At 35.6% G+C, this 26,498-nt stretch overlaps 2 protein-coding genes across 6 annotated transcripts in view; one reads left to right on the plus strand and one right to left on the minus strand.

Moving 5' to 3' along the window:
- cckar (cholecystokinin A receptor) overlaps positions 1-356 on the minus strand; it is a 13,486-nt gene extending 13,130 nt beyond the window's left edge. The window contains exon 1 of the mRNA XM_058780540.1: positions 261-356. The gene's annotated coding sequence lies outside the window, so the exon portion shown is untranslated. The remainder of the gene's footprint in view (positions 1-260) is intronic.
- tbc1d19 (TBC1 domain family, member 19) lies at positions 240-25,379 on the plus strand. 5 transcript variants are annotated; one of them, XR_009271882.1, is made up of 21 exons: positions 240-490; positions 609-681; positions 1,740-1,785; positions 2,721-2,796; positions 3,839-3,913; positions 3,998-4,061; positions 5,083-5,129; positions 5,449-5,559; positions 6,380-6,452; positions 6,795-6,833; positions 7,888-8,000; positions 11,309-11,410; positions 11,675-11,737; positions 13,812-13,896; positions 13,979-14,023; positions 14,166-14,198; positions 14,282-14,391; positions 14,513-14,604; positions 15,321-15,425; positions 18,602-18,717; positions 19,020-19,041. XR_009271882.1 is itself a non-coding variant. In XM_058780537.1 (21 exons), exons 1-21 carry the CDS (start codon positions 386-388, stop codon positions 21,942-21,944), a joined length of 1,614 nt encoding a protein of 537 aa, XP_058636520.1. In that variant the 5' UTR covers positions 263-385; the 3' UTR covers positions 21,945-25,379. The 5 variants fall into 5 exon arrangements, 4 of the variants coding, with proteins under 4 accessions (XP_058636517.1, XP_058636520.1, XP_058636521.1 ...); XM_058780537.1 differs by lacking the exon at positions 15,321-15,425 and adding an exon at positions 21,870-25,379 and having other exon boundaries at positions 263-490; positions 19,020-19,090; XM_058780538.1 differs by lacking the exon at positions 15,321-15,425 and adding an exon at positions 21,870-25,379 and having other exon boundaries at positions 263-490; positions 11,336-11,410; positions 19,020-19,090.
- Positions 25,380-26,498: the final 1,119 nt, after the last annotated feature.

The following is a 26,498-nucleotide window of genomic DNA, read 5'->3' on the forward strand; positions in this document are numbered from 1 at the left end:
ATTATACTACATTACACTATATCAAACTAAAGTATACTACAGTAGCCAATTTATAACAGTTTATCAGTTCACTATAATATGCTATAATATATACAGTACTATAATACACTTTAGTATGGTACAAAAACACTACTATAGTATACAACTTATAAATAAAATATAATAAAAAAATAATAAAAACACAAGCTAAATAAATAAAAGTGGAATTCGTTATTTAGATTTTTACAACATTATTAAAGTTAATAAAGGCATGTCGGAACCTTGTGTTGGAGCCAGTGTTTCCTGAAGGGTTTGTTGTGATATGCCTGGATACGGTGCTTCATCCTGTGATGCTGCAGCACTAACAGATGATCACAGATAATCCCGTCGACATCACATTAAAAGGATGATAATGATGGACGAGAGCGCAGAGCTGTCTGTCTCTATAACGCAGATTGTTCAGCGGCTCAAAGGGACTCATTTACACTCTCAGCTGGAGAAACAGGCTAAAGTGAGCAGCTTCAGCTAACTGACCGCAGAGTGTGCAACACGATATACGGTCACTGCAGTATACTGCCAGCTTGCGCTTGCTGTTGTATTTCATTGCAGAAATGTGTCTTTCTTCCTAGGAATGTTTGCACAAACCCGAAATTAAACTGGAAACGCTGAAAGATGATGTGAGAAGATTTTTAAAGGCATCAGGTATGTCATGGCTGTCGGATGTAGAGTAACATTTTGGATGAAATTTCAAGCATCTTTTTACTTAAAATAAAACCAAATTCTTGGTACATTTTTTTTTAAAACTACCGTTCAAAAGTTTGGGGTCAGTAAGTGTTTTACTTTTTTTTTTTTTTTTTTTTTTTGATTTATTCAGCAAGGACATCAAGATATTTGCGTTATTACAAAATATTTATATTGCTACATGTGACCCTGGACCACAAAACCAGTCTTAAGTAGCACGGGTATATTTGTAGCAATAGCCAAAAATACATTGTGAGGGTCAAAATTATCCATTTTTATTTTGTGCCAAAAATCATTAGGATATTAAGTAAAGATCATGTTCCATGAAGATATTTTGTAAATTTCTTACCGTAAATATATCAAAACTTATTTTTTGATTAGTAATATGCATTGCTAAGAACTTCATTTGGACAACTTTAAAGGTGATTTTCTCAATATTTAGATTTTTTGCACCCTCAGATTCCAGATTTTCAAATAGTTGTATCTTAACAAACCATGCATCAATGGAAAGCTTCTTTATTACTTTTAACACCTTCACATGGGTAGGTGTTATAGTTAGGGTAAAGGAAAAGAATATACAGTACAGTGTAAAACTATGGAGATATATACAGTAAGTAAAGGTTGGTTTAAAGCACTTAATTAATGACATTTTCCGTGACTAAAGTAAGAACTATTTATGGTTAATAAGTTGTTGACAAAGCATTATCTAACCCTTTGCATATGAGCTAATTAAACAATAATAATTGTGTTAATTACAGTGACAATGAATGAAGAACTCACTACTTGTTTAGAGGCTATGAATGTATTAAACTACAGTTTATACTGTGAACTAACTATAAACTAATATTTTGCAAATGATTAGTAAGTAATGCATACTTGTTATAAAGTGTTACCTGTTTTTTTTTTTTATAATTATCATGTGACTGAACATATAATATATGATCTCGACATCTATCAAGTGATAAATGTGTTTCTTGTGTGTAATTCTTGTAGTGACACTGATCCTTTCATTCTTGTAGGTTGGGAGAGAAAATTACAAAATGCCGTTTACAGGGAATTACACATGTAAGTGATATATTGTGAATATAACATTTCTAAAGCAGTTCATTAATTAAATTAACTGGTTTCTTCTACTTGTATTTTCTGTTTTATTTTATTCCTGTATTACCATACTGAGATCATCAGCAATAAAAATGATGACATGAGATTTAGACAAGATGATATACTCTCTCTCTCTCTCTCTTACACACACATACTTTGAAAGTGTCTAGAATGTTTCTTCCTCCAGTTTTAGTATTTATACAGTTTTATGACAGGAACTCCCTTTGGCCAAATGTAAAAATGACAAGAGACCGAATCATTTTATTAAGCTTAAAATGATCCAGATCCAAATACAGGACAGGACTGACAGTAGAGTCTGAGGTACAATACAAATGACTTGTTTGAGCTGGACATTGTTACAGATGAGAAAAAAGCAATAAATATGTATGTGTACCTTTTAAATATATGACCCCTCGTTTGAAAATGGACAGTGTTGTGAGTTGTTTTGTAGATACACATTCTCTGTTTGTAATTTTTGGTGATGTGTTTATCCTAAAATGAGTGTTTTAAGGTAATGGGACTGAGGACAGACTGAAGGGACTGAAAGAAAGAGCTTCATAAAGTTTGATAATGGAGTATGGTGCCTTGATGTGTTATAGTACAGGTGTCCCTGCGGAACGTCTTTTTGTGTAGACGTTAATGTGAAGATCTGGTGTATGTCAGAGTTTGAGAGTGGGAGGAGCAAATATATGAATACAAGTAAAAATCGCATTCATTTTCTTCATAGAAGAATTAACAAAAAACATTTTAAGACAGATCTACTCTCAGCTGTGTGGTTGTTAGTCAATGGAATGTGCTTTGGTTGAATCCATCATCAGTAGTTATTTATTATTTTTATTTTTTTATTCCATATTGTTGTGAACTAATGTGATTCATTTGTGTGTGTTTGTGTGGTATAGTCTGCCTCCCCCTGGGCACCCTAGAGCACCTCCTGAACACACCAAAGAGCCCTTGGCATATATGCGCAAAGCCCAGGTACACACTCTTTCTCTTACATCTTTATGTTTATTATTCTGACTCTCTCATTTTTAGTCTTTATATACTGTATTTCTCTGCTTATACACTTTTGAACTCTTACTGTAAGTCACATTTTAAATTTCTGAATGTCATTGCATAAGTAACAGAATTGTATGTTGCATTTGACTCTTCAGACAAATTAAATTTTTCTGAGCCATTATTTTTAATCATCTGGTGTCAAGGTCACTCACTGCACTGTATTAAGTCAGTTCTCCTTAAGTTCACAAAGGTACAGAGGAATTACAGATGTAGTTAATCACATTAACTACAGTATAAGCATGATCTGGGCTTCAGTTAAACTAACAATCAAAATATTTGGGTCAGTAAGATCTGTCAGTGTTTTTGAAAGAAGTCTCTTATGCTCAGCAAGACTGGATTTATTTAATCAAAAATACAATAACATTGTGAAATATTATTACAATAAAATGGCAGTTTTTTATGTTAATATATTTTATTAAATACATATGACATATTAAATACATAATATTAATTTTATTTAAATATGTATTTTATTTCTGTGATTGTAAAGCTGAATTTTCAGCAGCCATTGCTCCAGTCTTCAGTGTCATATGCTGATTTGCTTCTTAAAAACTATTATTACGTAAAGCAGTTGTTCTGCTTAATATCTGTGAGGATATGTTTTATTTCAGGATTTTGTAATTTTATTTTAATTTTTAAAAAATCTTTTGTAACATTTTACATGTCTTTACTGTCACTTTTGATCAATTAAATGCATTTTCTGAAGAAAAAAAAATCTAACTGACTCTCAAATCTTGAGTCATTATTTGTAACATGACCTAACCAACTTGTTTTGGTGAGATGTTTTGCTCGAAAAGTATGTGCTATTTTATTTACATTTATATTTAGTTTTTTATTTAATAAAAAAATATAGTTTTTTTATTTATATTACTTATATTTAGCAAAGACACTCATACATTAAGTGTGGCGTAAGTGTCCAAGTACATTTTGGAGCCATGCAGATTGTGTGTGTTTGTTGTAGGTGAACTGGGAGAAGAGGATCCTGAAGAGTTTGAACAGTATGTGCACTGAGTTGGGAATTCCATTGGCACGGAAGGTAAAAGTTTATTTCAGTGTATGTACAATTACTCATTTACATGAGCATTTGAGCAATTAAACTGCCTTTTTCTCTGTTACACAGCGGCCAGTCCCAGAGCAGAAAGAGCTGACAAATAAATGGAATGAGATGGGAACTGATGAACCAGGTAATGCAGACACTCAAAGTCTGTGCTTCCACTCTGACATGCTCAAGGTTACATCCCAGTATGAGTGTGAGTGTGTGTGTGTGTGTGTGTTCATGCATTGCAAAATGTTTACACACAGAGGTTTGGCACACACACAGAAGCCCTGAGCAGTATAACAGCTCCATAACAATGCTATCAGTTTGCAGTGTATATGATAACATTCACCGCTTTCTGCAGGACACTGGCATAAACAGCCCTTCCTGTGAATCCAGAGCATGTCCAGATGCCTGGACCACATCCAAATTACTAAAGCTATTGCTTAGCTTCTTTCTTGCATTCTTCCTTCTGCTTGCACTTTGTTTCTCTTGTTCTTGTTCTTGTTCTGACTTCCAATTTCAGCATGACTTGCAGTACAGTAAAACATACAGTAAACATACAAAACACACAGTAATATTGCCAGATTAATCAATTTTGTTTGTGTTAAAGGATTACTTTCAAAATGAAAATTTTGTCATTTATAGTACTCACTCACATTTAGTTAGTTAACTTGTTTTTTCCCTTCTTCGGAACACAAAGGTAGCTATTTATGCTGTTTTCCATACAGTGAAAGTGAATAGGGATTATTGTATGTCCAAAAAATACACAGAAAGGATCATAAAATCATATACAACTTGTATGACATATTCCAGATCTTCCGACGCTCTGTGTGAGACTCCAGCACTGCAGTTTTTCTGATCAGTTGCCAGAGTTTTAAAAACCGACAGCATCTTTTAGCTGTTATTTATCAATATTAATCATTGTGGATGTGCAATGCCACAGATAACAGTGAGCAATTAAGATACTGAGGTTGCAAGTTAAGGCTCCCATTACTTAAAGAGCTATTATGTCTGCTGCATTATAAAAACTATAACAGAATGTCTTTGACATTATTGAAGGGTTAAGATAGAGAGAATTTCGTCATCATGTTTTCAATGACACTAATTGGTAGGCTATTATAATATACAAGTTTGGAAGCACTAAGGTCTTTGTTTTCCTTTTGCAGACCTAAGCAAATTCAGACCTGTCTACGCACCCAAAGACTTCCTTGAGGTGGGTCTCGCTTACATAATCAAATCAGTTTATTGAAAACATCCGGTCCAAATGAGAAAGATAGGCCTGGATATGAAGCAGCTGATTGGATTCTCTCAGGAAATGTTCGGTTAAATTACTCTGAGTGAGAATTGACTGAGAGGTTGTTTTGATAGCGCCACAGAACCACTGTGTTTACACTTATGAATGGTTTATTTATTGTTGGCTATATATAGTTGGCATATCCAGATGGGATAAGAGGGGGTTGTAGAAAATGTTATCAAAGCTTGTAGCATTTCTTATTTAGGTAATATGAAACCTAATATTTCTTGTTGTGTAGGTGTTGGTTGGTTTAAAAAACCCAAATAACGAGCGCAGTGAAGATCTCACAGTCAGAAGCCACTGGGGATTAATCCAGGTTTCCCTCAACGTCCGTGACATTCCTCAAATGGTGAGTCTCCCTTTTTTATTTCACTTCCTTTTGTTTTCATGTCAAGACGCAAACAATGTACATCGTGACTGCTGATTATCATCTGAAACCATTTCTCGAAACAAATTACAGTAATCAAGAGTTAAAGAAAAATGATTGTGGAAACTATCTTGGTGCTTACTGCATTTTTAAACCAGCTGAAGCTTTGTTTCATTTTGATTTTCAATGCTTTTTGTGGAGCTTGACATGCTGAACACGAAAATCATATTTTTTTTCTCAAATAAATGTTACAAGCTAACTAAAAAAAACGTATAAAAGCTAATCTGTTATTACTCATGCATAAAAATTACATGGTACATGCATAATACTGAGCTAACAACAGCGAGTCGTCCAAAACCTCAGAAGTGTATGTTGGATGATTTTTGTCTTTTATGACTAGTCCCACAATGTTCTGGAATGTTCCAGAAAGAACTAGAATATTACAGAAACTTCTAGTATGTTCCAATCCTTGAAAACGCAAAATATATTTTTAAAAACATGCCAAATTAGTACAAAAATGTATCTGTACTAAACCAATGTTTCATAATTAATAACAGAGGTTCTAAAATTGACCTGACCTAAATATTTACCAGAATAATTAGCACCACAGAAGTACAGAACCATAAAGATATAAAGTGAAACAAATTTTTGTTACATCGTGTCATACATTAGAAGTGACTGATTTAAAAAAAAAAATCTTTTCGAGACTATGAATAGATAAATTATCATAAATATAACCCACATCCATTGGGAAGGATGATATATTTTGATCATTTTAACCAGTTATTTGTATTTGTTGCAGAGGGAAATGTATCCAGAACTAGGAATTACTTATGGACAGCTTGGTATAGATGATCACACTCATGTTCCTCCAGGTAATTATTTACACGTTTCATCCATAACATGATGAGTAATGGAGTAATGTTACATGGGCTGAGCTCCACTACCGCCAGATCCCTTTCACACTAGTCCAAATAGGATGTTCCTCCTGTTTTTGATACGCTTTTCTCTTACTATCACATCACAAGTCAACAGAGGCTTCACCTACTGTATGACCCCTGCTTGTAATGTTTTGACCCTATAAACTCTCTATGTAGTGTGTTTATGTATTGTATTTAATGTTACCAAAGAGGTTCACTGCTCGTGTTTAAATATTGGTGTTGTCCGGTCTGTTTGCCCTCTCACTTCTTTTCTGTTTCTCAACTGTTTCAACACAGATTTGTTTGAGAGTGAGCACATTCACATTGGAAAAAAAGGTAAAAATAAACTCTTTTTGTTGTTATCATGACACTAATGCTTGTTTAATACTGCTTTATCACTGGGTCTTGTGGAGAATATTTGTTTAATATTTGCCATTCCATTTCCCTTCAAATAATGCAGTCTGGTCAGATTTTGAAGGCAGCATAGATGCTTCCTCCACTGCCTGTGATATCCCATGATGCTATACATTCAATAGAACAGAATGGTGTAAATAATGTTTTATCAATTTAAAGAAATTATGGTAACACTTTAGAATAGGGAACACTTATTCATATTAAACTACGACTTTTCCTTCAATAAATTCCTAATTTGCTGCTTATTAATAGTTAGTAAGGTAGTTGTTAAGTTTAGGTATTGGGCAGGATTAGGGATGTAGAATAAGGTCACGTAGAATAAGTCACGTTATTACTACTAATAAATGGCTAATATTCTAGTAATATACATGCTAATAAGCAACTAGTTAAGCGACCCTAAAATAAAGTGTTACCGAATTGTTTTCAACATTGATAATAATAAGAATTGTAACCTAGTTACTAGATCAGCATATTAGGATGATTTCTGAAAGATCACGTGATACTGAGGAATGGATTAATGGCTGCTGAACATTCAGATTTGCCATCACATGAATGTGTGTGTATATATATATATATATATATATATATATATATATATATATATATATATATATATGCTGATACATTTGAAACATATTGAAAAAGAAAACAGTTATTTTAAGTTATAATAATATTTCACAATATTACTGTTTCACTGTATTTTTGATTAAATAAATGTGGCCTCGGTGAGCACAAGAGATTTATTTTTATAGTTTAAGTTACAAAATATTTGCTTGGCTTTCTTTAAAGTGCTCTTGAATGTGTTCCAGATCATTAGACATTATATTACGGGCTTTCAAAACAATGCTTGTTTTGTCAGTGACAGACTTGGCATCAAGGCAGCTACTTTAGGTTTTAGACACATCCAGAAGGTTTCTGTCTAAAAGTGTTTACTAAGATGTGTAAGGGTGCCACTTGTTTTTCTGCATTTCTGTAGTGGAGAGCGAGCAAGACAGTGCAGCGGCGCAGCAGTACAGCAGGCAGGGCTGCCCCACCGGTCTCAGGGCTCAGTTATGGTCTCTCATCCTGAATACTAGTAATGATCCTGAGGTAATGACTCAATTTCAAACTGCATTTAGAAAGGGGACACTGTTTTGACAGTTATTCCAGATGAAAGTGAGCCTGTGTGTGTGTGTGTGTGTGTGTGTGTATGAGATGGTACTGCCCTGCATCTATCAGAGTATTCACTTGAAGTGCTTCTTCAGAGTAAAGTGGGAATAGTTTCAATAGCCATTTTCAAAGGGAATATATATATATATATATATATATATATATATATATATACATACACACACACACACACACACACAACTGTTTAAAAGTTAGAGGTATGTAAGATTATTTTTTATTTTAAAGAAATTGTTACTTTTAATCAGCAAGAACACATTAAATTGAACTTTAAAATTCAGCTTTGCCGTCACAGGAACACATAACATATATATATATATATATATATATATATATATATATATGTGTATATATATATATAAAAAAATTATAATAATATTTTACAATATTTCTAATCAAATTAATGCAACCTTAGTGAGCACAAGAGACTTCTTTCACAAACTCCAATCTTTTGAATGGTAGTGTATATATACTTTTTTCTCCCTTTCATACACACACAGTCATGCACAGATCCTCAAACATATATAAAACTACCATAAATATTTATGTACATTTAAACAGATGAAACTATTTGTATATCGTAATTGACATTTATGGCAGTTGTTGTGAACATGTGCCAGAACTGACATTTTATGGGTATTTATTTGTACTTATCAGACACATTCATGGTTGAAATGTTCCATATGCTGTCCAAATTACAGTAGTAAAAGCATTACACAATGTTTTATTATAACATAAGATGTAAAAATTTTTACAGCAGAGATTTTGTTAAGGCTCAAATCATGTTGACATCACATGTGTGTTTGGTTGGTGTGAAAGCAATTTTTGCTGATGTGTACCATATTTGAGCCTCATCTAAGTTTGCTTTAAAAGGTGATTTGGCAGCTGATATTAATGATGTATAATTTGAGTTCTTTTTATAGCATAATGCCTTTCAAAATGTGAAAAGACATTTTAAAATTGTACTCTGGTCCAGACCAAGCAGTCCAATCAAGTGTGAAAACTTGTTTTAAATACATAATCTTTCCTAATACAATTAGCTTTGAGCTGCTTGTGGGGCAGAAATGACAGAGCAGGTACCCGCTGTGATTTTTCACCCTGGCCGTCTAATAGCTGCCATTTTCGGAGATGAAGCAATGTCTCCCAGCTGGCTGATGGGTCCTTGGGCCTTCATTATAGCAGTGAAACAGCATCTGGAGAATGTACTTTCTCTATGTGTTAATAAGAAGACAAACACCCGGCGTGGGGCGACACATTTTAAACAAGTAGAGTAATCCCTCACTTTTTGAGCTAGTGCTGCAGATGTGGGCAGGACAGGAGCCAGTGGAATGACAGAGAGGGGAAGAGGGGAAATCACAAGAGGCTTAAATGTTACAGGTGGAACAATTATGTAACTGCTGATAAAGCAGCTGTCTGGATGACGGTGACCAGCTGACATGCCTATTCTCAGAAGAATGGGAAAAATTTCACCTGTCCCTCTGGGTAACAGGAGGGCAATGGGCTTTTAAAAAGACTCATGATTGGAGCCTGTCTTAGGGCGTAAATGTTTAAAATGAAGCGATAATCAAAGTTAATTATGATAAAGTTAGTTTGCAATTATGATTTCCAGTTAAGAACTTCCTGGGATGACTTGTCTTGAATGCAGGAAAACTGAAAGTTTTCAACTGCAGTGTCTCTTCATGAACAGTATTATTGGTAACACTTTAGTATAGGCACCAATTCTCACTATTAACTAGTTGCTTATTAGCATGCCTATATTGGCTGTTTATTAGTACATACTGTATAAGGCACATATTCTGCAGGACCATATTTTACATCCCTAATCCAATACCTAAATTTAGGGCCGGTTTTACTAAATAGGGCAAATTAGCGCGAGAGTGCAATTCCAAAACAGCGCCGGTGGGCATGGATATTTCTGCGGGTGATTTACTAACAATGCGCAAATTAAAGAACCAAATTTGATCCCCTGCTGATTTTGTACGTTTGCCCACTGACAAATAAATTATCAGTCTATAATTTTAATGGTAGGTTTATTTGGACAGTGAGAGACAGAATAACAACAAAACAATACAGAAAAAACGCATTTCTAAAAAAGTTATAAATTGATTTGCATTTTAATGAGTGAAATAAGTATTTGACCCCTTCGCAAAACATGACTTAGTACTTGGTGACAAAACCCTTGTTGGCAATCACAGAGGTCAGACGTTTCTTGTAGTTGGCCACCAGGGCCCGTATTCGCAAAACATCTTAAGGCTAAAAGTAGCTCATAACTTACCGATTTAGGAGAAAATCTTAAAAATAATTGGCGTGTCAGTCCTAAATTTAGGACACCTAAATTTTTGCTCTAAGAGTATTTCACTAAGCATTTTAGCACTAAAACTAGCTCCTAAATCTGTGAAACGTTAGGAGTAGTGAAGAGGAGTCCTAAGTCACTAAGACCAAGTCACAACTATCGTAAAGTGGCTGAACGTAGGCCTCAGAACGTAGGACATTTTAGAAACATTTGACAATAATGAGCTTTTAAAAAGGTATCACCTTTGGTTTTGAAAGTCTGTCCCTCCCCCTCCCATTAATAAAGACACTTACACTGACAAGCTACGCAATATCGCGTTCATAATCAAATGCGATTCATCTGCGATTATGAACGCGATATTGTGTAGCTTGTCAGTGATTTACGGCTCTGTGTATTAAATGTCGCATGATAAAACATGACAGAATAATACGGCGGATATCGCATTTTGCGTAAAAATTAAAAATTGACTTTTCAATACCGACCAGATACAATACTGACTTTGGCGGAAATTAAATTTTTCAAATTTTGTTTTGGAACCAAACTCTTCATACATATTCACATTCATTTATCTTTCTGTCAGTAAGGTTATTGATGAAAATAGCATTTAGTTATTAAAAAAAAAATATTGCACTACTATAAAAAAATGAATATTTAAACAAAAAACAGAGCATAACATCTAATCATAGATGATTTAGATCTGGTTCTAATTATCTGCAGTGATCTGTTCCAGTACAGCCTTTTGTGACATTTAACATTTTTGACCCAGCAATCTTATTAATATGCTGCTTACAATAGCAATTTAATTTGTTAATTGGTTAGTATAATTAACTTAGCTGTAATGACAGGGCATAGTTTGATCTGCATATAGGTGCTTCTTTATCCATTATGTATTGGTTAATTCAATTCAGCTGACTGAGACAAATTGACTCTGTGTCAGTTCTTTTGTTTTAATTTCATTAAACAGGACATAACACATTATGAACAGCTGAAGGCTAGAGTCATACACCATGACCTGCTGGTGGACAACCTAATATATAAGGTACATTTACAGTATAGTTTATTTGATGGAAATGTTTTTTTTTTCTATACACCATTTTTCTATTGAATATTCTATAATAGGTTTTGACCAATAGAGTAACCCATCTCTTCCAAGATCAAGCTGCTTAACTAATAAGCCGATAAAATGGCAAGATGATTGAATTGTTTTTGTTTGCAATGCTATTATATATTTAAAAAGTGTCCCATTTTTGTACCCTTAGTGCATCTGTTTCTGATAAAAATGGCTGATACCTTTTCTTCTCAGGATGTGAAGCTTACTGCAAGTAATGATGACTACTACTTTGTGTTTGAGGACTATTTATATCAAGTGAGTGAATGCATGTCACTCTCTGTTACACATTTACAACACAACCTTTCAGTCAGCTGATTACAAATGAGAATTCTCATAAAAAGCTTTGATAATCAAAGGAGAACAATTTCCCTAGTTAGTTTGAACTTGACGTTGCTAGAGGTCTTTGTACACGTATATGGCTGTAGACTAAACTGTCGTGAGAACATTACCCATGCAAAATCATGCTCTTTGACTTCATGTACCTAAAACCAGATAGATACAGATAGGACTGTTGTAGTCTCACAGATAGACCTCTCCAAATAGACTTCTCTATTCATGGGGAATTCATGAGTCATATGAACTTCATTAAATTTCCACTGCTTGATATTCACTTTCACCACAAAATCATAATCAAGTTTAATTTGCGGGTTCATTTTTCCCTATAAAATAGCTAAATATGCAGAGATACACTGCCTTTTTTTATGAGGCCTTTTTAGGGAATAATGCACTCTTCCTAAATTAGTTTCATAAATAGTTATGAAAAAAATAAGTTCAGCAATTAATCCTGAAGAGCAAGCAATTTGAGAGAGTTGCTGTTCACTTTTGTTTCATTAGCTGGTATCCTCTGGTCAACCATCAGTATTTCTCTTTACTTCTGTTTGTGTCTGAGTTTTCTCTGAAATATTCAACAGAAATAGTCAGTTGTTTGAGGCTTCACAAGCACATTGTGTTGTCACTATGGAAAAGTAATATGAGTTGCAGGTGTGAGGTGATAAAGGAGCTGGGCTGCTTGTAAATATTGGTTTAGTGTGAACTCTTTGGGTAGTTCAAGAATTTCAGACGCTGTGTGGTCATGATATGATGATTAGAGAGGTGAATTTTATGAAAAGTAGGATGAAAAGCTCCATAATTACTATTCAGTCCAAAAAACGGCTCTTTGTAGTCGAACAGATATTCAAACTCTAAAGGTTGTCTGTTATTTTTTATTTGTTATTTTAGAGCACTTCAACTCCATTTTAATTTGACATTGCTTTATTATAATATAATATTTTTGAATAAAATGTGAGTGGAACTTGGCCGAGCACAAGTGGCAATCACAATGTTGTAAGAGGTTGCCAGGGTCTTTTTGTGTGGTTGCTAAGGTATACTTTTTGTTTGCAAATACCACAAAATATTCCAAAATATGAAAAAATATTGGAGCTTTTAGGTCACGAGCACTGAAATTGGCCACTTATGGTTATAAAAGCTTTAGAAATGCATTAAAAACAAATGAAGAAAATGCAGTTACTGAGAAACCTGCATCATAGAAAGCAGATATAACCGATTTGAAAAAGATTGCTGTTTTTAAAATGAATTATATTTCCATTTTGAAGCAAATAATAAAAAAGAAAGAACACATCTGCTTGACCTCTGCTGGCTACAGCTCTAAGAGGCTCTTCAAATGTAATTGGACCAGGAAACAATCAATTTAGCAAAGATGCAATGTGTGCGTACTGCGTACTCCATGCCTGTGTGTGCTGGCAATTATAGAGAGCTGCAGTGATGACGTATTTTTGTAGGCCAACCCGGAAGTTAGTATCACTCTGGTTTTCTCAACAAAAACCCAATTAGTTTTTTTTTTTTTTTTTGCCAGATACGGCTATAAACAACTAGACTATAGTCACTAGCATTAAGCTTACGACAAAGATTTCAGTCTTTATTTAAAACCATTTTTCATACAAGTTTTAGAATAGTTTGCAAGAGTGTGCTAAACACAATGAGGCTGTAAAAGCAGACTAGTGAGTAGATGATTTTACCTGTTCGGTGTGATGACATTTAATGTCCCAGACAACATTTGTAGTCCTGTTAAGCCACTTGCTAGCAAGCTTTTACTGGTCTTGCTAGCACCAGTTAGCAGACTAATAAAAGCTTACTTTACTGATGTAATTGTCATGGAATAAAACATGAAAGTTCAGTTTGTGATAATATAACAGCAATTTAACCAAAAACCTATTCGAAAAACCTTCAGGACGATAGAACCAGAAATGCTAAAATGCTAAGTCAATTCCTGTTTTTGGCCTTCAAAAATCATCCCTGCATCACTCTCCTTTTCCATTGTTTTTCTCCACAGGTCTTGCTGTGTTTTTCTCGAGACACTGCAGTCCTGGAGCATTTCAACTACAACTGTGCTACACCGCCCAAATCTTGCATCCAAAGTAATGTTTTTTGAATGTTTATCTTTGTTGATATAATATCTTCCTTAGCTTCTTTTCACTCTATGAAATAAATTTTTCTCAGGCAAGTCTGGCTCAGAGCAGTGTGCTGTGGTTTACCCTCCGAATGGTGAGAAAGAAGCTTTTACAAGCACAGTATTTGCATCACAGCATGTCCCAGCATGCACCGTATAGTCTTCATTTGTTGAATTCTCTGAAATTTGTCAGAAACCAGTAAAAATTTTGTAATAACAGTAATCATTATCCCATAGGTGTCATTCCATTCCATGGCTTCTCAATGTATGGTGAGTATGAAGAATAAAGCACATAGCCTCAAAAAGCAAACTCTATTTTGTAAACAAGCATCTATCTGTATCCTGTGCTGCAGTTGCACCACTGTGTTTCTTATATAATGAGCCTTCGAAGCTGTACAGCGTATTTAGAGAGATGTATATTCGCTACTTCTTCAGACTACACTCTATCTCCTCACATCCATCTGTGAGTATCTGTGTGTGCGTGTGTGATGTTGATGTAACATGATTGATTGCCTTGTCAGTTTACTTAGGATGATGGCTGTTTCTGAGCTCACCAAACCTGTGTGTGTGTGTGTGTGTGTTAGGGTATAGTGTCTTTATGCTTGCAGTTTGAGAGATTACTGCAGACTCATCTTCCCCAGCTTTTCTACCATCTAAGAGAGATTGGAGCCCAGCCGTGAGTTCACATTGCAGATAACTCAATAAATTTTTTTTTTTTATCGCATATCGCTTGTATGATATATAAAAAAATATGAAAATTGGTCTTTATTTTTGTTTATTGGTTATTTGTCATTTATTAGGGGCCAAGCACAGAATTGTCTTGTTTCCTAGACAGTTTGTCCAATTGTATCTGTTAGTCTTCATCTTCTTCTTCCACTCTGGAAGTCTATGGAAGCCCATATGAAAAGTTATGAAATTTGGCACACAGATAGAGGACAGTCACAATATTAACCATAGCAAATTTTGAGTCTCTATCTCAAACTTTCTAGCGCCACCAATAGGCCAAATTTGCACCCATATTTTTGCTAATAACTTTTGAAATGTAAAGTCTAGAAGCAAAATTATTTTTTCCTTGGTTTATGGTGAGTCAAATGCATACCAAAATGTACATTTCTTCTTGGCAAAAAGTTACCAAAACATTTCCAATGGACCAAACCTCTTTCGTAAAGCGTGTTAATGAATTTGACGAAATTCACGAAAAAATGGACATGAGGCTATATCTTTGGTGGATTCTTGCCAAACATTGCACATGTTATAACAAGCATGACCTGAGGGCACACGAGTAATTTCGGCATAGCACCACCTACTGGACAAAATATATAAACAATTGACATTTTTGTTTATAATTTCTGAACAGTTTCAGTTCCTAATCGGTGGTCCTGTGTTGTACAGTGAGAGATGTTCAAAGACGGCCGTTGTCACGGCATGACACAAAGACACAGCACGGCATGTCACAAAGACACAGCATGATCATCACACAGTGTGGTACAACTGCTGGTACGATCCACGTTTACTGACCAACCAATAAAAATGCGACATGAAATCAACACGACATGGCACTAAAACATAAAACTGCTTATCTCAAGCTCTTGTCTTCCTCTTTCGCCGCTTCCACTTTTTTCAGCACACATAAAAACTACAACTTCTAAATTGTGATTTATCATGCTCATTTTGTTTACCACTAGTGTGCATGCTGATGACATTTATTCTTTTATAGTAACGTGCGTTGTAGCCTACGAGTCGTAGCCAGGTTTATTAGATCCACGTCGCACAGTGCAGTGTGTTTTGGGCTTAACAGGGGTTTCCTACACTGCTCCTGGAGAGCTACCATACTGCAGATTTCAGCTTCAATCCTAATCAAACACACCTGAACCAGCTAATCAAGGGCTGCATCCGAAAACTGACAAATGCTGCCTTCGGAGGAATTCACTTTTGATGTCATTTCTAGAGAGAAATTACTATTGCAGTAATTAAATATTCACTTAGTTATCACCAAAGCTCTCTATATTTTGCTGTAGACCGTTAAACTGTTACGCTGCCTCAGAAGTCTGTCTGAAATCAGTTTTGTGAGGTGCCTTCATGTGCAAACGCTGCCTGCAAGTCATTGCCTGATAAGACAGTGAGGCAACAAGTTTTCAGATGCAGCCAAGGTCTTCAGGGCTACTTAATTACAGACAGGTGTGTTGGAACTTAAGTCTACAGGAACTTAAGTTAGATAACCCTGGTCTTTACTGAGTAATTAAAGACAGCTTCTAAGCTCCTTTTATTTTACCTCTGTTGTGCTTGGCCCCTTAATTGCTGCTGGTAGCTATATTTAAATAGTAATGTTGCTCCTGGACATACTGTGGTAGTAGTAGCATCTATGTAATTCTTCTTGACAACTGATTAATCTAATTTGGTTCTGAGCCCATATACTTAACAAATGTACTATCTTTAGATTAATAATTTAGATTTCAACTTGCTGAATAATAAGATCGATTTACAATGAAAGAGAGACCAAAGCAATATTAAGGGACCACCAGAACCACCACAAGTGGCTAAAAACCACGTTAGCAACTGCATAGGAACATGATTAAAACCACCTAGAATATCAACCACACGGCAATGGGTTACAAACCTCCCAAAACCTCTTAGCATCATGCTAAAACACCTTAGTAACTTAGTTACCTAACTTTATAGCATCAGGCTAAACACCACCAAGGAGCACCTTATCAAATTCATAGCAATGTGCTAAAAACACTGTAATCTTAGCAACTTTATAGCAATGGGCTAAAAACCAACTAAAGGCCTCATTTATTATACATACTAATATAACGCTTATGTAACTTTAGTTTCCTGCTAAAAAAATGATACTTTTAAATATAATGTATTATTGTTCTCATGTGTGAATGTTCATTAATGTCTCATTTATTATCAGGGCTCTCAAGTTATATCGAAAGTTTGGAGTGAGATTAGGGGAGGGGCCACACAAAGGGGAGGAGCCACTCAAAGGGGAGGGGCACATCAAAGGGGAGGAGCAACTCAAATATTTGCAGCACCCAAGTTTTTGCTAGCAGTTCAATTTTACCTATTGTTCATAATTGACCAGCACAAATAGAAGTTATAACATTTGGTAAATCTGATGAAAGACAAATTCATTCTAATAAAATAAAAAGATTTATGTATTTAAAAATACAAATGTATCAAAAATAAATTTTGCCTCAAACGAGCCAACTGAACAGCAGTACTCAATGTACATACTGTACACATATACATTACAGTACTTACCCTGGGCATGTATGTCAAACTGTGTGTGTGTGTGAGAGAGAGAGAGAGAGAGAGAGAACACATTTCAGCTTATGTTTCTTTTTTTCTGTTGTAAATGTTTGTTGCACATTTTGATGCCTGATGACAGGGGTAGAGGACTCCCACATAAAGCACTGTCATGATAATAGCGTTCCATCCAGAGCCAAACTGTTTCTAGTTTTGGTTTTGTTCAAACCCACCATGGAAAACACTGCATCTGAATTTGAATTTGGGGAAGCCTCAGTGCTTTATATGGGAGCCCCCTACCCCTGTCATCAAGATGTGCAACAAACACAACAGAAAAAAATAAAATCATAAGCTGAAATGTGTTCTCTCTCTCTCTCTCTCTCTCTCTCTCTCTCTCTCTCTCTCACACACACACACACACACAGAGAGAGAGAGCTTGACATACATGTTCAGGACAAGTTCTGCAATCCTACTGTGTGTGTACAGTATGTATATTGAGCACTGCTGTTCAGTTGGCATGTTTGGGGCCAAATTTCTTTGTATTTTTGATCCTTTTTTAAATATGTAAAACAATTTATTTTATTTGGATGAATTTGTCTGTCTTTTATCAGATTCACCAATTGTTATAACATCTCTAGTACTTTCCTTTCAGGAAGCCAAAGTTAAAGCTTCTGGTTGCAAAACAGTTGGAGAGTTTTTTTTTTTTTTTTTTGACTGCATCAATAATACTTTAGCGCGAATTCACTATCTTTTCACAGGCAAGTGATTTCGTAGAGGAATCTTAAAATCGAAAAAATAAATGAAGGGGTTACACAGCATTCATCGGATCTTTCTCTTCCAATTTACACTCCACGTGCGCTCGCGCATCCATGTTGCTTAGTAACGAACCAGCTTGCGGAAGAATAATTAATTTAAACCGTAATTTAAACGGAACAACAACATCCTAATTTCTGATTGGCTGGTAGGTGGCATTTAACTCTATAACTACAGAGTCGAGAGAGCTATGAACTCGGCAGAAAACTTACCTCAGTTTTCCATCATCTATTAATGGTATATTAATTGTATAGTAATTGTAGCGGGACAAGTTATCCCTTCTCAGCGTGAGAAATACAAGGTGTGGCGTGAGAGCGTGTGAACTGGTTGAATTGCGTGAGTCTCACTCCGATTGCGTGAGACTTGAGAGCCCTGTATTATACATACTCACATGAAGGTTATGTTGCTTTTAGTTGCTGTCACTTCAGTGACAGTGTTACATTATAACAGTGCAGCTCCATCTAGTGGATGAATTATGCACACACAAGTCTCACACCTCAACATTTGTTAAAGCCAATAACAGAAATTTTGAACAAGGGTTTAGGTCTATACTGTGTGTATGTTTAAGGGAGTGTTTCTCAGTGTGTGTGTGTGTGTATCTTCCTTAGGTTGCGTATTGCGTTTAAGTGGATAGTCCGGGCCTTCTCAGGATACCTGTCCACGGACCAGCTCCTATTGTTATGGGACCGTATCCTAGGATATGATTCCTTAGAGATAGTAGCAGGTAGATCGATATTTCCCAATGTCTGAACTTTTGCCAAATATTATGAACATGAAACATATCATTTTACTGTCACTTCACTATTTCAAATCACTTGTTGAATACAGCCAGAGTTTGATGTCAGGAACTTAATGGATAAATAGTTAATCACTGTGTTTAGGAGGTGTTAAACTGTTTTTAATTGACCTTCATTTTGAAAATGTGACCTCTATGTTAGGGCACTCTTAAATAAGAAGGGTCAGTCAGTTATATGGCATACACCCAGTTTCCTGGATGATGACTGTTTGTCTGTCCCTCTTTTTCAGTCCTGGCCGCTGCTGTCTTTGCCTTCCGATCCGAAAACCTAATGGAAGTGACATCACTGGCATCAGCTGAGGTTGTTACTTGTGTGTGTATGTGTGTGTTAAGCAATACAAAAATAGTGTCTTCACTCACAGCCAACACTAGTAACCCAGTCCACCCAAGGCACATGTTTCAAAATTGCTGGGATAACCACTTTTAAAAGTGGACCAAGTCCCCCACACCCCAGCTCTAAAATGTTTTGACGATGTGATGTAAAATGTGATGGGAATTTTAGCATGACAGTTAACTGTCGACACTGTATATGTGTGTGTGTATCCTTCTGTGCCTTTGTATGTGTAACAGTTTATAGCTCATTACTTAAAAGAATATTCTGGGTTTAGTACAAGTTAAGGCCAAAAGAAAGCACTTGTGGCATGATGTTGATTACCACAAAATAGTTTCCAATTGTCCTTAATTTTTTTTTCTTTATAAACACAAAAACCTGTGTTCCATTGAGGCACTTACAATGGAAGTAAATGGGGACAAAATGTAAACAATAAGTGTTAACATTGATTTGAGTTAAGAATAAATGGCTGTGTGCAGTTACATCCAATTTTACATCTTTGTTTCCATTACAATGTGACGTGATAAACCACAAAACTTATAACAACAGTAAAATGATGATTTAAACCACTTTAAAGAGTGGTCACATGTGAAGTCCAGTTATTTCAATAGGAATCCATGCCAAGGTGAAGATTCCCCTTCACTTTCATTGAGAAAGTCTGTATACAGTAACCAAGATTATGTTTTTTTTTTTTTAATGATTTAATATAATTCTACAAATTCTGATTTTAGCTAAACTTGTACTGAACCTAGAAAATGTCTTGCCTTGAAATCAGAGGCACTGTATATTTGGATCAAATCTATTTTTAACTACTAAATAATATTTGTGACCCTGGACCACAAAACCAGTCTTAAGTGTCAATTTTTCAAAATTGGTATTCATCATCTGAAAGAAGAATAAATAAGCTTTCCATTGATGTATGGTTTGTTAGGATCGGACAATGTTTGGCCGAGATACAACTATCTGAAAATCTGGAATCTGAGGGTGCAAAAAAATCAAAATACAGAGAAAATTGCCTTTAAAATTGTCCAAATGAAGTTGTTAGCAATGCATATTTCTAATCAAAAATCAAGTTTTGATATATTTACGGTAAGAAATTTACAAAATATCTTCATGGAACATGATCTTTACTTAATATCCTAATGATTTTTGGCATAAAAGTAAAATCAATAATTTTGACCCATACAATGTATTTTTGGCTATTGCTACAAATATATCCCAGCGACTTAAGACTGGTTTTGTGGTCCAGGGTCATATTTTAATATGCAAAAGCCATATTAAACTTAATTTCTACATTTAACTTGAAACTTAAAACTTGAACTTATGAAAGCATCCTATGCTAGCTAAGAGGTCTGCACTGTCGGATGCTGTCGCATTCAGCTGCTTGATTGACAACTGTAGTAAAAGTGCATCTGACCTGCTTTCATTAATTCTGGCTGTAACCTGCAGTGACGCACGGGCCTGGGCCCCAAGACGCTGTGAAGATGCTGCTGGACAGTATCTGCTTGCTTATGTACCACCTGGTCCCTACAGGAGAAAGTATCATAACACGTTGTATTTTTAGTGCCCAGGCCTGGTCATGAAACATTAGAGGAGACGTGCTAACCTGATAGGGGCCTCTAAATTTATTTGCTTCCAATTCCATAAGGACCGAAGCTTGAGAACACTTGATTCCCTCTGAAGGCCCCCGCCCAAAAAACCGCTTCCAAACACTTGAGTCACGTCAGTGCAGGCCAGCGGACACCATTTGGTGAAACTGGATTGACGGTTATGCGTCTTTGTAGTTCGAGCAAATTTTCTCATGCATAAAAAAAGGTAATTATCCTTTGTCGATAACATTTGCCCCTTTCGCACCGCTTTAGTTCCAGAACTAAAAGTACAGTACTAAAGTACTGGGACGATTTTGCGCGAACTATTTCCCAGTACCATTTAAAGGGTTGCATTCGCACCGACAGTGGGTACTAGGAAGTGACGTAAGCTGGTCGACAGCGATGTCATTTGTGCGTGGCATTCAACAATGAAAACAAAGAAGAACAACGTTAACAACAGGAGGACGCTGTGATCGGAGCTGTGTTTTTGTTGCGGGGTTCACAATAATGGACATGGAATGTCGATGTATACGTCAATTGATTGAAAGATCGGAAAGGAGTTCAAAATGTTCAAAAGTGCCTGCACTTCAGCGTCCGTCCATCTATCGCTGTTCTCCATTCTTGCGAAATATAAGTTGATGCGATGTTTACACAGTGTGTGTTTACACGCCGTTTTAAATCATGGCGGGTGAGGGCGTTTTCGTACGCGTTTAGCCAATCAGCGTACACTTCCTATGGAACTGTTTTAGACCCTACTCTGAAGTAAGAGCCAATTAGTTCCTCCAAACGGAGTTCCGGGAACTAAAACAATTCCTAGTTCCCGTGGTGCGAACACGCCAAAAAGTGGGTAGTTCCACAATTAGTTCGGGTACTATGAAAAGGTTCCTGCGGTGCGAAAGGGCCTATTGTCAGTTTCAAACTGAGGTTGCTGGTGAGTTGCAAATTCGTATGACCAGCTTGAGCATCACAGAAATCTTTGGCGAAATATGACTGCACCTTAAGTGCCTGGTGTTTTTATTGTCAGGCAATCTGAATAGATGCCTCTGTTGTGAATATTTACCATAATGGACAACACGAGCTTAAATCTACAGCCACACTTGCATATTACATGGCCAGAAAGAGTCTTCGTTTTCGCATTTTCAATACTTTTCTTCTTGCAGGCTGTTCTTGCAGACCTCTCAACCCTGAAGGTGATGCCCTTGCTGCAGATCTTCCTCTTCGCCACCTCCGTCTGAGAAGCTGGTGGTGTATTTGTCTGCTTTGGTGGCTGGATGTTCAAGTCCATTTGGATTCAATGTTGACTTTAAAGGGATAATTTACCCAAAAATGAAAATTCTGTTTTTCTCAAATTTACTCACCCTCATGTCATTCCAGTGAAATTTGTATAACATTAGTATGTTTGTATGACCTTCTGTCGTCTTTGGAACATAATAGAAAATGATTGAAGAATGTTGGTAATCTCACAGTTTTGAGCACGATTGACTTTCATTTCATTGTATGGACCAAACCATTTCTCAAAAAATGTTCTTGTATGTTTCACAGAAGAAGGAAAGTCATACAGGTTTGGAACAACCTGTGGGTGAGTAAAAAATGAAAAGGAGAAAAAAAAAGAAAAATTGTGTGAAGTGTTCTTATAAGTCCTTTTTTTTTTTACCTGATGTAACCGATTCCTCTTACTTAGGAACCTTCTTGCACCATTCTGGTACTGTAACTGCCTCTCAAGATTCAGTGAATTCCACATGGATAAATTTAAGTCCCACACTGCTTTTTCCTTTTTTCACAGAGAAATGCATTCGATTATGGGAGTACAAAGAATTGCAGATGCCCTGTTTCAGGTTGGGTTGACTGTAGGATTTCCAGGGAATTGTTTGAACTGCAATAGTGACACAAGGGAAAAAAAGACTAGACATGGAACAGAATAATTCATGAATAATATGCTGTCATTATATACATATATATACACATATATGAATATATGTATTGATGAGCCATTATATTATGGCCACCTATCTAATAACCTGTTGGAACTACTTTAGCTCACAAAACAGTAGCCACGTGGCGGGGCATTGATTCTACGAGGTGGCCATAGGTCTCCTGGGGTATTTGGTATATAAATAAAAATGACCTTGACCTTGACCTTGGTAGCGCAAGTCCCCCAGTTCCTGTACACTGCGGAATGATGTAGCATGAACCCGCTTTTCCCCCATGAATGGGTGTGCTTGGTTTGTGTTCAGATACTTGACAGTACAGTGTCAGGAATTGTGCTGTTGGGATAATAGGGCCTAAAGTGGCCCACGAAAACATTGTCCACAGCATAACACCACCCAACAGTGCATCCAGGTGCCATAGCCTCTGTTGGTAATTGACGTATTAGGCCTCGGCCATCGATGTGATGCACCAGAAATCTTGATTCATCAGACCAGGCCACTTTCTTCCATTTGGCCCATTTCATGCGCTGTTGGCCATGCCGTGCAGTTAGCATGGGGACCTGGCTGCGTCGTCGGCTATTCAGGCTGTGATGAACTGTGTGCTGTGACATATTGCCCTGGTCACCTCTGTTGTAGCTGCTGGTGATTTGTCGCACTGTGGCCCTGTGGTCACTGAACAATGCACTACGGTTTCCGCTCCCCTCTGGCATCAGTGAGCTGTGGACAACTGTTCACTATTTGGCCATCTGTGTAACACTTGATACATACTACAACGGCATGTGAACAACCCACAAGGTGCGCCATTTCCAAGATTGATAGCTGCTCCTCAGGTGGTATATATATTGATTTGTGAACTGCACTTGCAGAACCATATGGTTATCAGCACTCATTGCTCTGTCTAGGCTGAGGGTGATCATAATGTAGTGGTTCATTGGTGTGTGTGTATATGTATATGTGTATATATATATATATATATATATATACACTGCAGTTTGATTGAGATTAATTGGAATGCACAGTGAAAAAACATGATTTCTGAGAATTGTTAAAAACTTTTGCAAATGAACTCTTCATATATGTATGGAATCTTATAAATATGTTGGTGCAGTATTTTCAAACTAAACTAAAACTATTGGAAGTAATTTCCATTAATTAAATAAAGCTCAAATTAAATTAAATAAAAATATAAGATGGAAAAACCCAAACTTAAATGAAAATTAGAACTGTTGCCTTTGCAACTAACTAAAATTAAGTGCTAAAACGGAAATCATTTGAAGCTAAATAGAAATTAAAATAAAGACGACAAAATCACATAACAAATTTAATAAATCTTAAACTAAAATTAAAATGAAATCTGAAATATATAATACAATTCCAAAATAAATAAATACATAAATATAATAAATAATATATAAATAACATTAATATAACATTGGTTACTCTTAAAATGCCTTAGAATTGCATCTCAGCCACAAAGCTAAATACCAGGACAGTTTAAAAAAAAAACCGAATAAATAAAAATACTGTCTTTCATGATAATGAGGTTCATTCTGTATGATATTTATATGTTAATGATAGAGTTTGTACTAGAAACGACATTTGTAGTTGCATTTGCAAGTTTTAAAGATTCCCAGCCAGATAAGGCCTTGTAAGGATCTTAACGGAAGTTTTGAAATGATAATAGATGCCATCAACTTCAGTAGGATACTCTGGTTAGCCCTTGGCTTAGTGCCAGTGAATTTGGATGAGAACACTTATCAAACTTGAACATAAGTGCAATTTCCATGGATAACAGAAGCGGCACTGATGGAGATGTGTATTTGCCTTTCATATTTGCATAATGACTGTTTTTGTGACAATTAATAAACTCAGATCTCATTACACTCCCTGAGATCAACAAAAATGTTATTGATTGATTTGAAAGGGAAATGCAGGTAATTTTAAAGTCATACACCAAATGAATTGTGTTCTTTTGTCTGTATCATCTGTTTGTTTTGAGAACGGGGGGCACTTTATACATCCCTGCATGTGCAATAATGTAACATACATTTTATGCAAATTGCAATTAATCAATGTTTATTATCTTTTGACTGCTAAAAGTTTTTTCTAACATCACTTGTATAGGTTAGTTCTGTTCTTGACAGTAGCTATTATTTATTTAGAAGCAGTTATCTGATGCAGAAATGCATGTGAAAAAATTGCCTAAATTACATTTGAAACTGTTATTTCATTATTCATTCAATAACATTCTGAACATAATTTAAGTGCTGTTACATTGTAGTAACTGTTACATTGCCCTACATTACAACGCATGACTAGATTTTTGTTTAAACTACAATAAATATTTCAATACATTTTATTCAATAAAATTTGTACAGTTTTAACAGTAATTTCACGTTGTTATGTACAATCGTTGCATTGCCTTATATTAATGTGTATAATTAGATTTTTGTTTCAACCTCCATAAATATTTCAGTATTTCTTTGTAACAGAATTTTTCATGATTCTGTGTAATTGGATATTAAATTTGATCAAAAATGTACGTGTAAAAGTGCATTTTTGTAAGATTTTAAATTTGCTATCAGTCAAATGTGCTTTAAGCTATGGCATGCCGTTCAGGAAATTATGGTATTTATAATATGAAGATTGAATATCTTGAATGAAAGTATAAATATATGGAATGAAACTTGTCTTGAATATATGTAATGAAAGTCTGAATATATAGAATAAAAGTTTGAATATATGGAATGAAACTTTAATATATTGAATGAAAGTTTGAATATATGGAATGAAATTTGCAGTGTATGGAATTAAAATACAAATTTGACAGTATTTAATGAATAATAATATACTGTAGCTAGTTATATCCTTGTTATCAGAGCAATAGTTTTATGAATTGAATGACTTTAAAAATACAATTTCCTAAATTTTTAGTTCAACAAAGTATTGGAAAATTTTTGGCAACGGCTGATCATATTCCAAACAAACAATACAAACAGTTTGGAGTGTACATCCCATCATCTTGATATCCCATCATCTCAGACATTTCATGTTAATTCTGACAGCATTTTGATTTAGTTTTAGTCTTTTGACTAAAATGCCATATAGTTTTAGTCATATTTTAGTCATTTGAATTGTTTTAGTTTTAATTTAAACTTGATAAAACACAATTGACCAACACCAGCAGACGTCACGACACCCCAAATCATCACTGACGTCGGAAACTTCACACTGGACTTCAAGCAGCTTGGATTCTGTGCCTCTCCAGTCTTCCTGACTCCAGACCTTGATTTCAAAATTAAATGCAAAATTTACTTTTATCTGAAAAGAGGACTTTGGACCACTGAGCAACAGTCCAGTTCTTTTTCTCCTTAGCCCAGGTAAGGTGCTTCTGACGTTGTTTCTGTTTCAGAAGCTGACGTCTGAGCGTGGTGACTCTTGATGCACTGACTCCAGCTTCAGTTCTCTCCTTGTGAAGCTCTCCCAAGTGTTTGAATCGGCTTTGCTTGACTGTATTCTCAAGCTTGCAGTCATCCCTGTTGCTTGTGCACCTTTTCCTACCCAATTTCTTCCAGTCAACTTTGCATTTAATATGCTTTGATACAGCACTTTGTGAACAGCCACCCCTTTCAGTAATGACCTTCTGTGACTTACCCTCTTTGTGGAGGGCGTCAATGTTCGTCTTCTGGATCATTGCCAAGTCAGTAGTCTTCCCCATTATTGTGGTTTCAAAGAACAAGAGATACCCAGAATTTATACTGTAGGGATGGTCATTTATTCCAACTCAAATGTAAATATTCTAAAATTTTGAGATGCTGATTTTTGACTTTCATGAGCTGTAAGCTCTAATCATCAAAATTA

This window comes from Onychostoma macrolepis, chromosome 07, assembly GCF_012432095.1.
Source record: "Onychostoma macrolepis isolate SWU-2019 chromosome 07, ASM1243209v1, whole genome shotgun sequence".
NCBI lineage: Eukaryota > Metazoa > Chordata > Actinopteri > Cypriniformes > Cyprinidae > Onychostoma > Onychostoma macrolepis.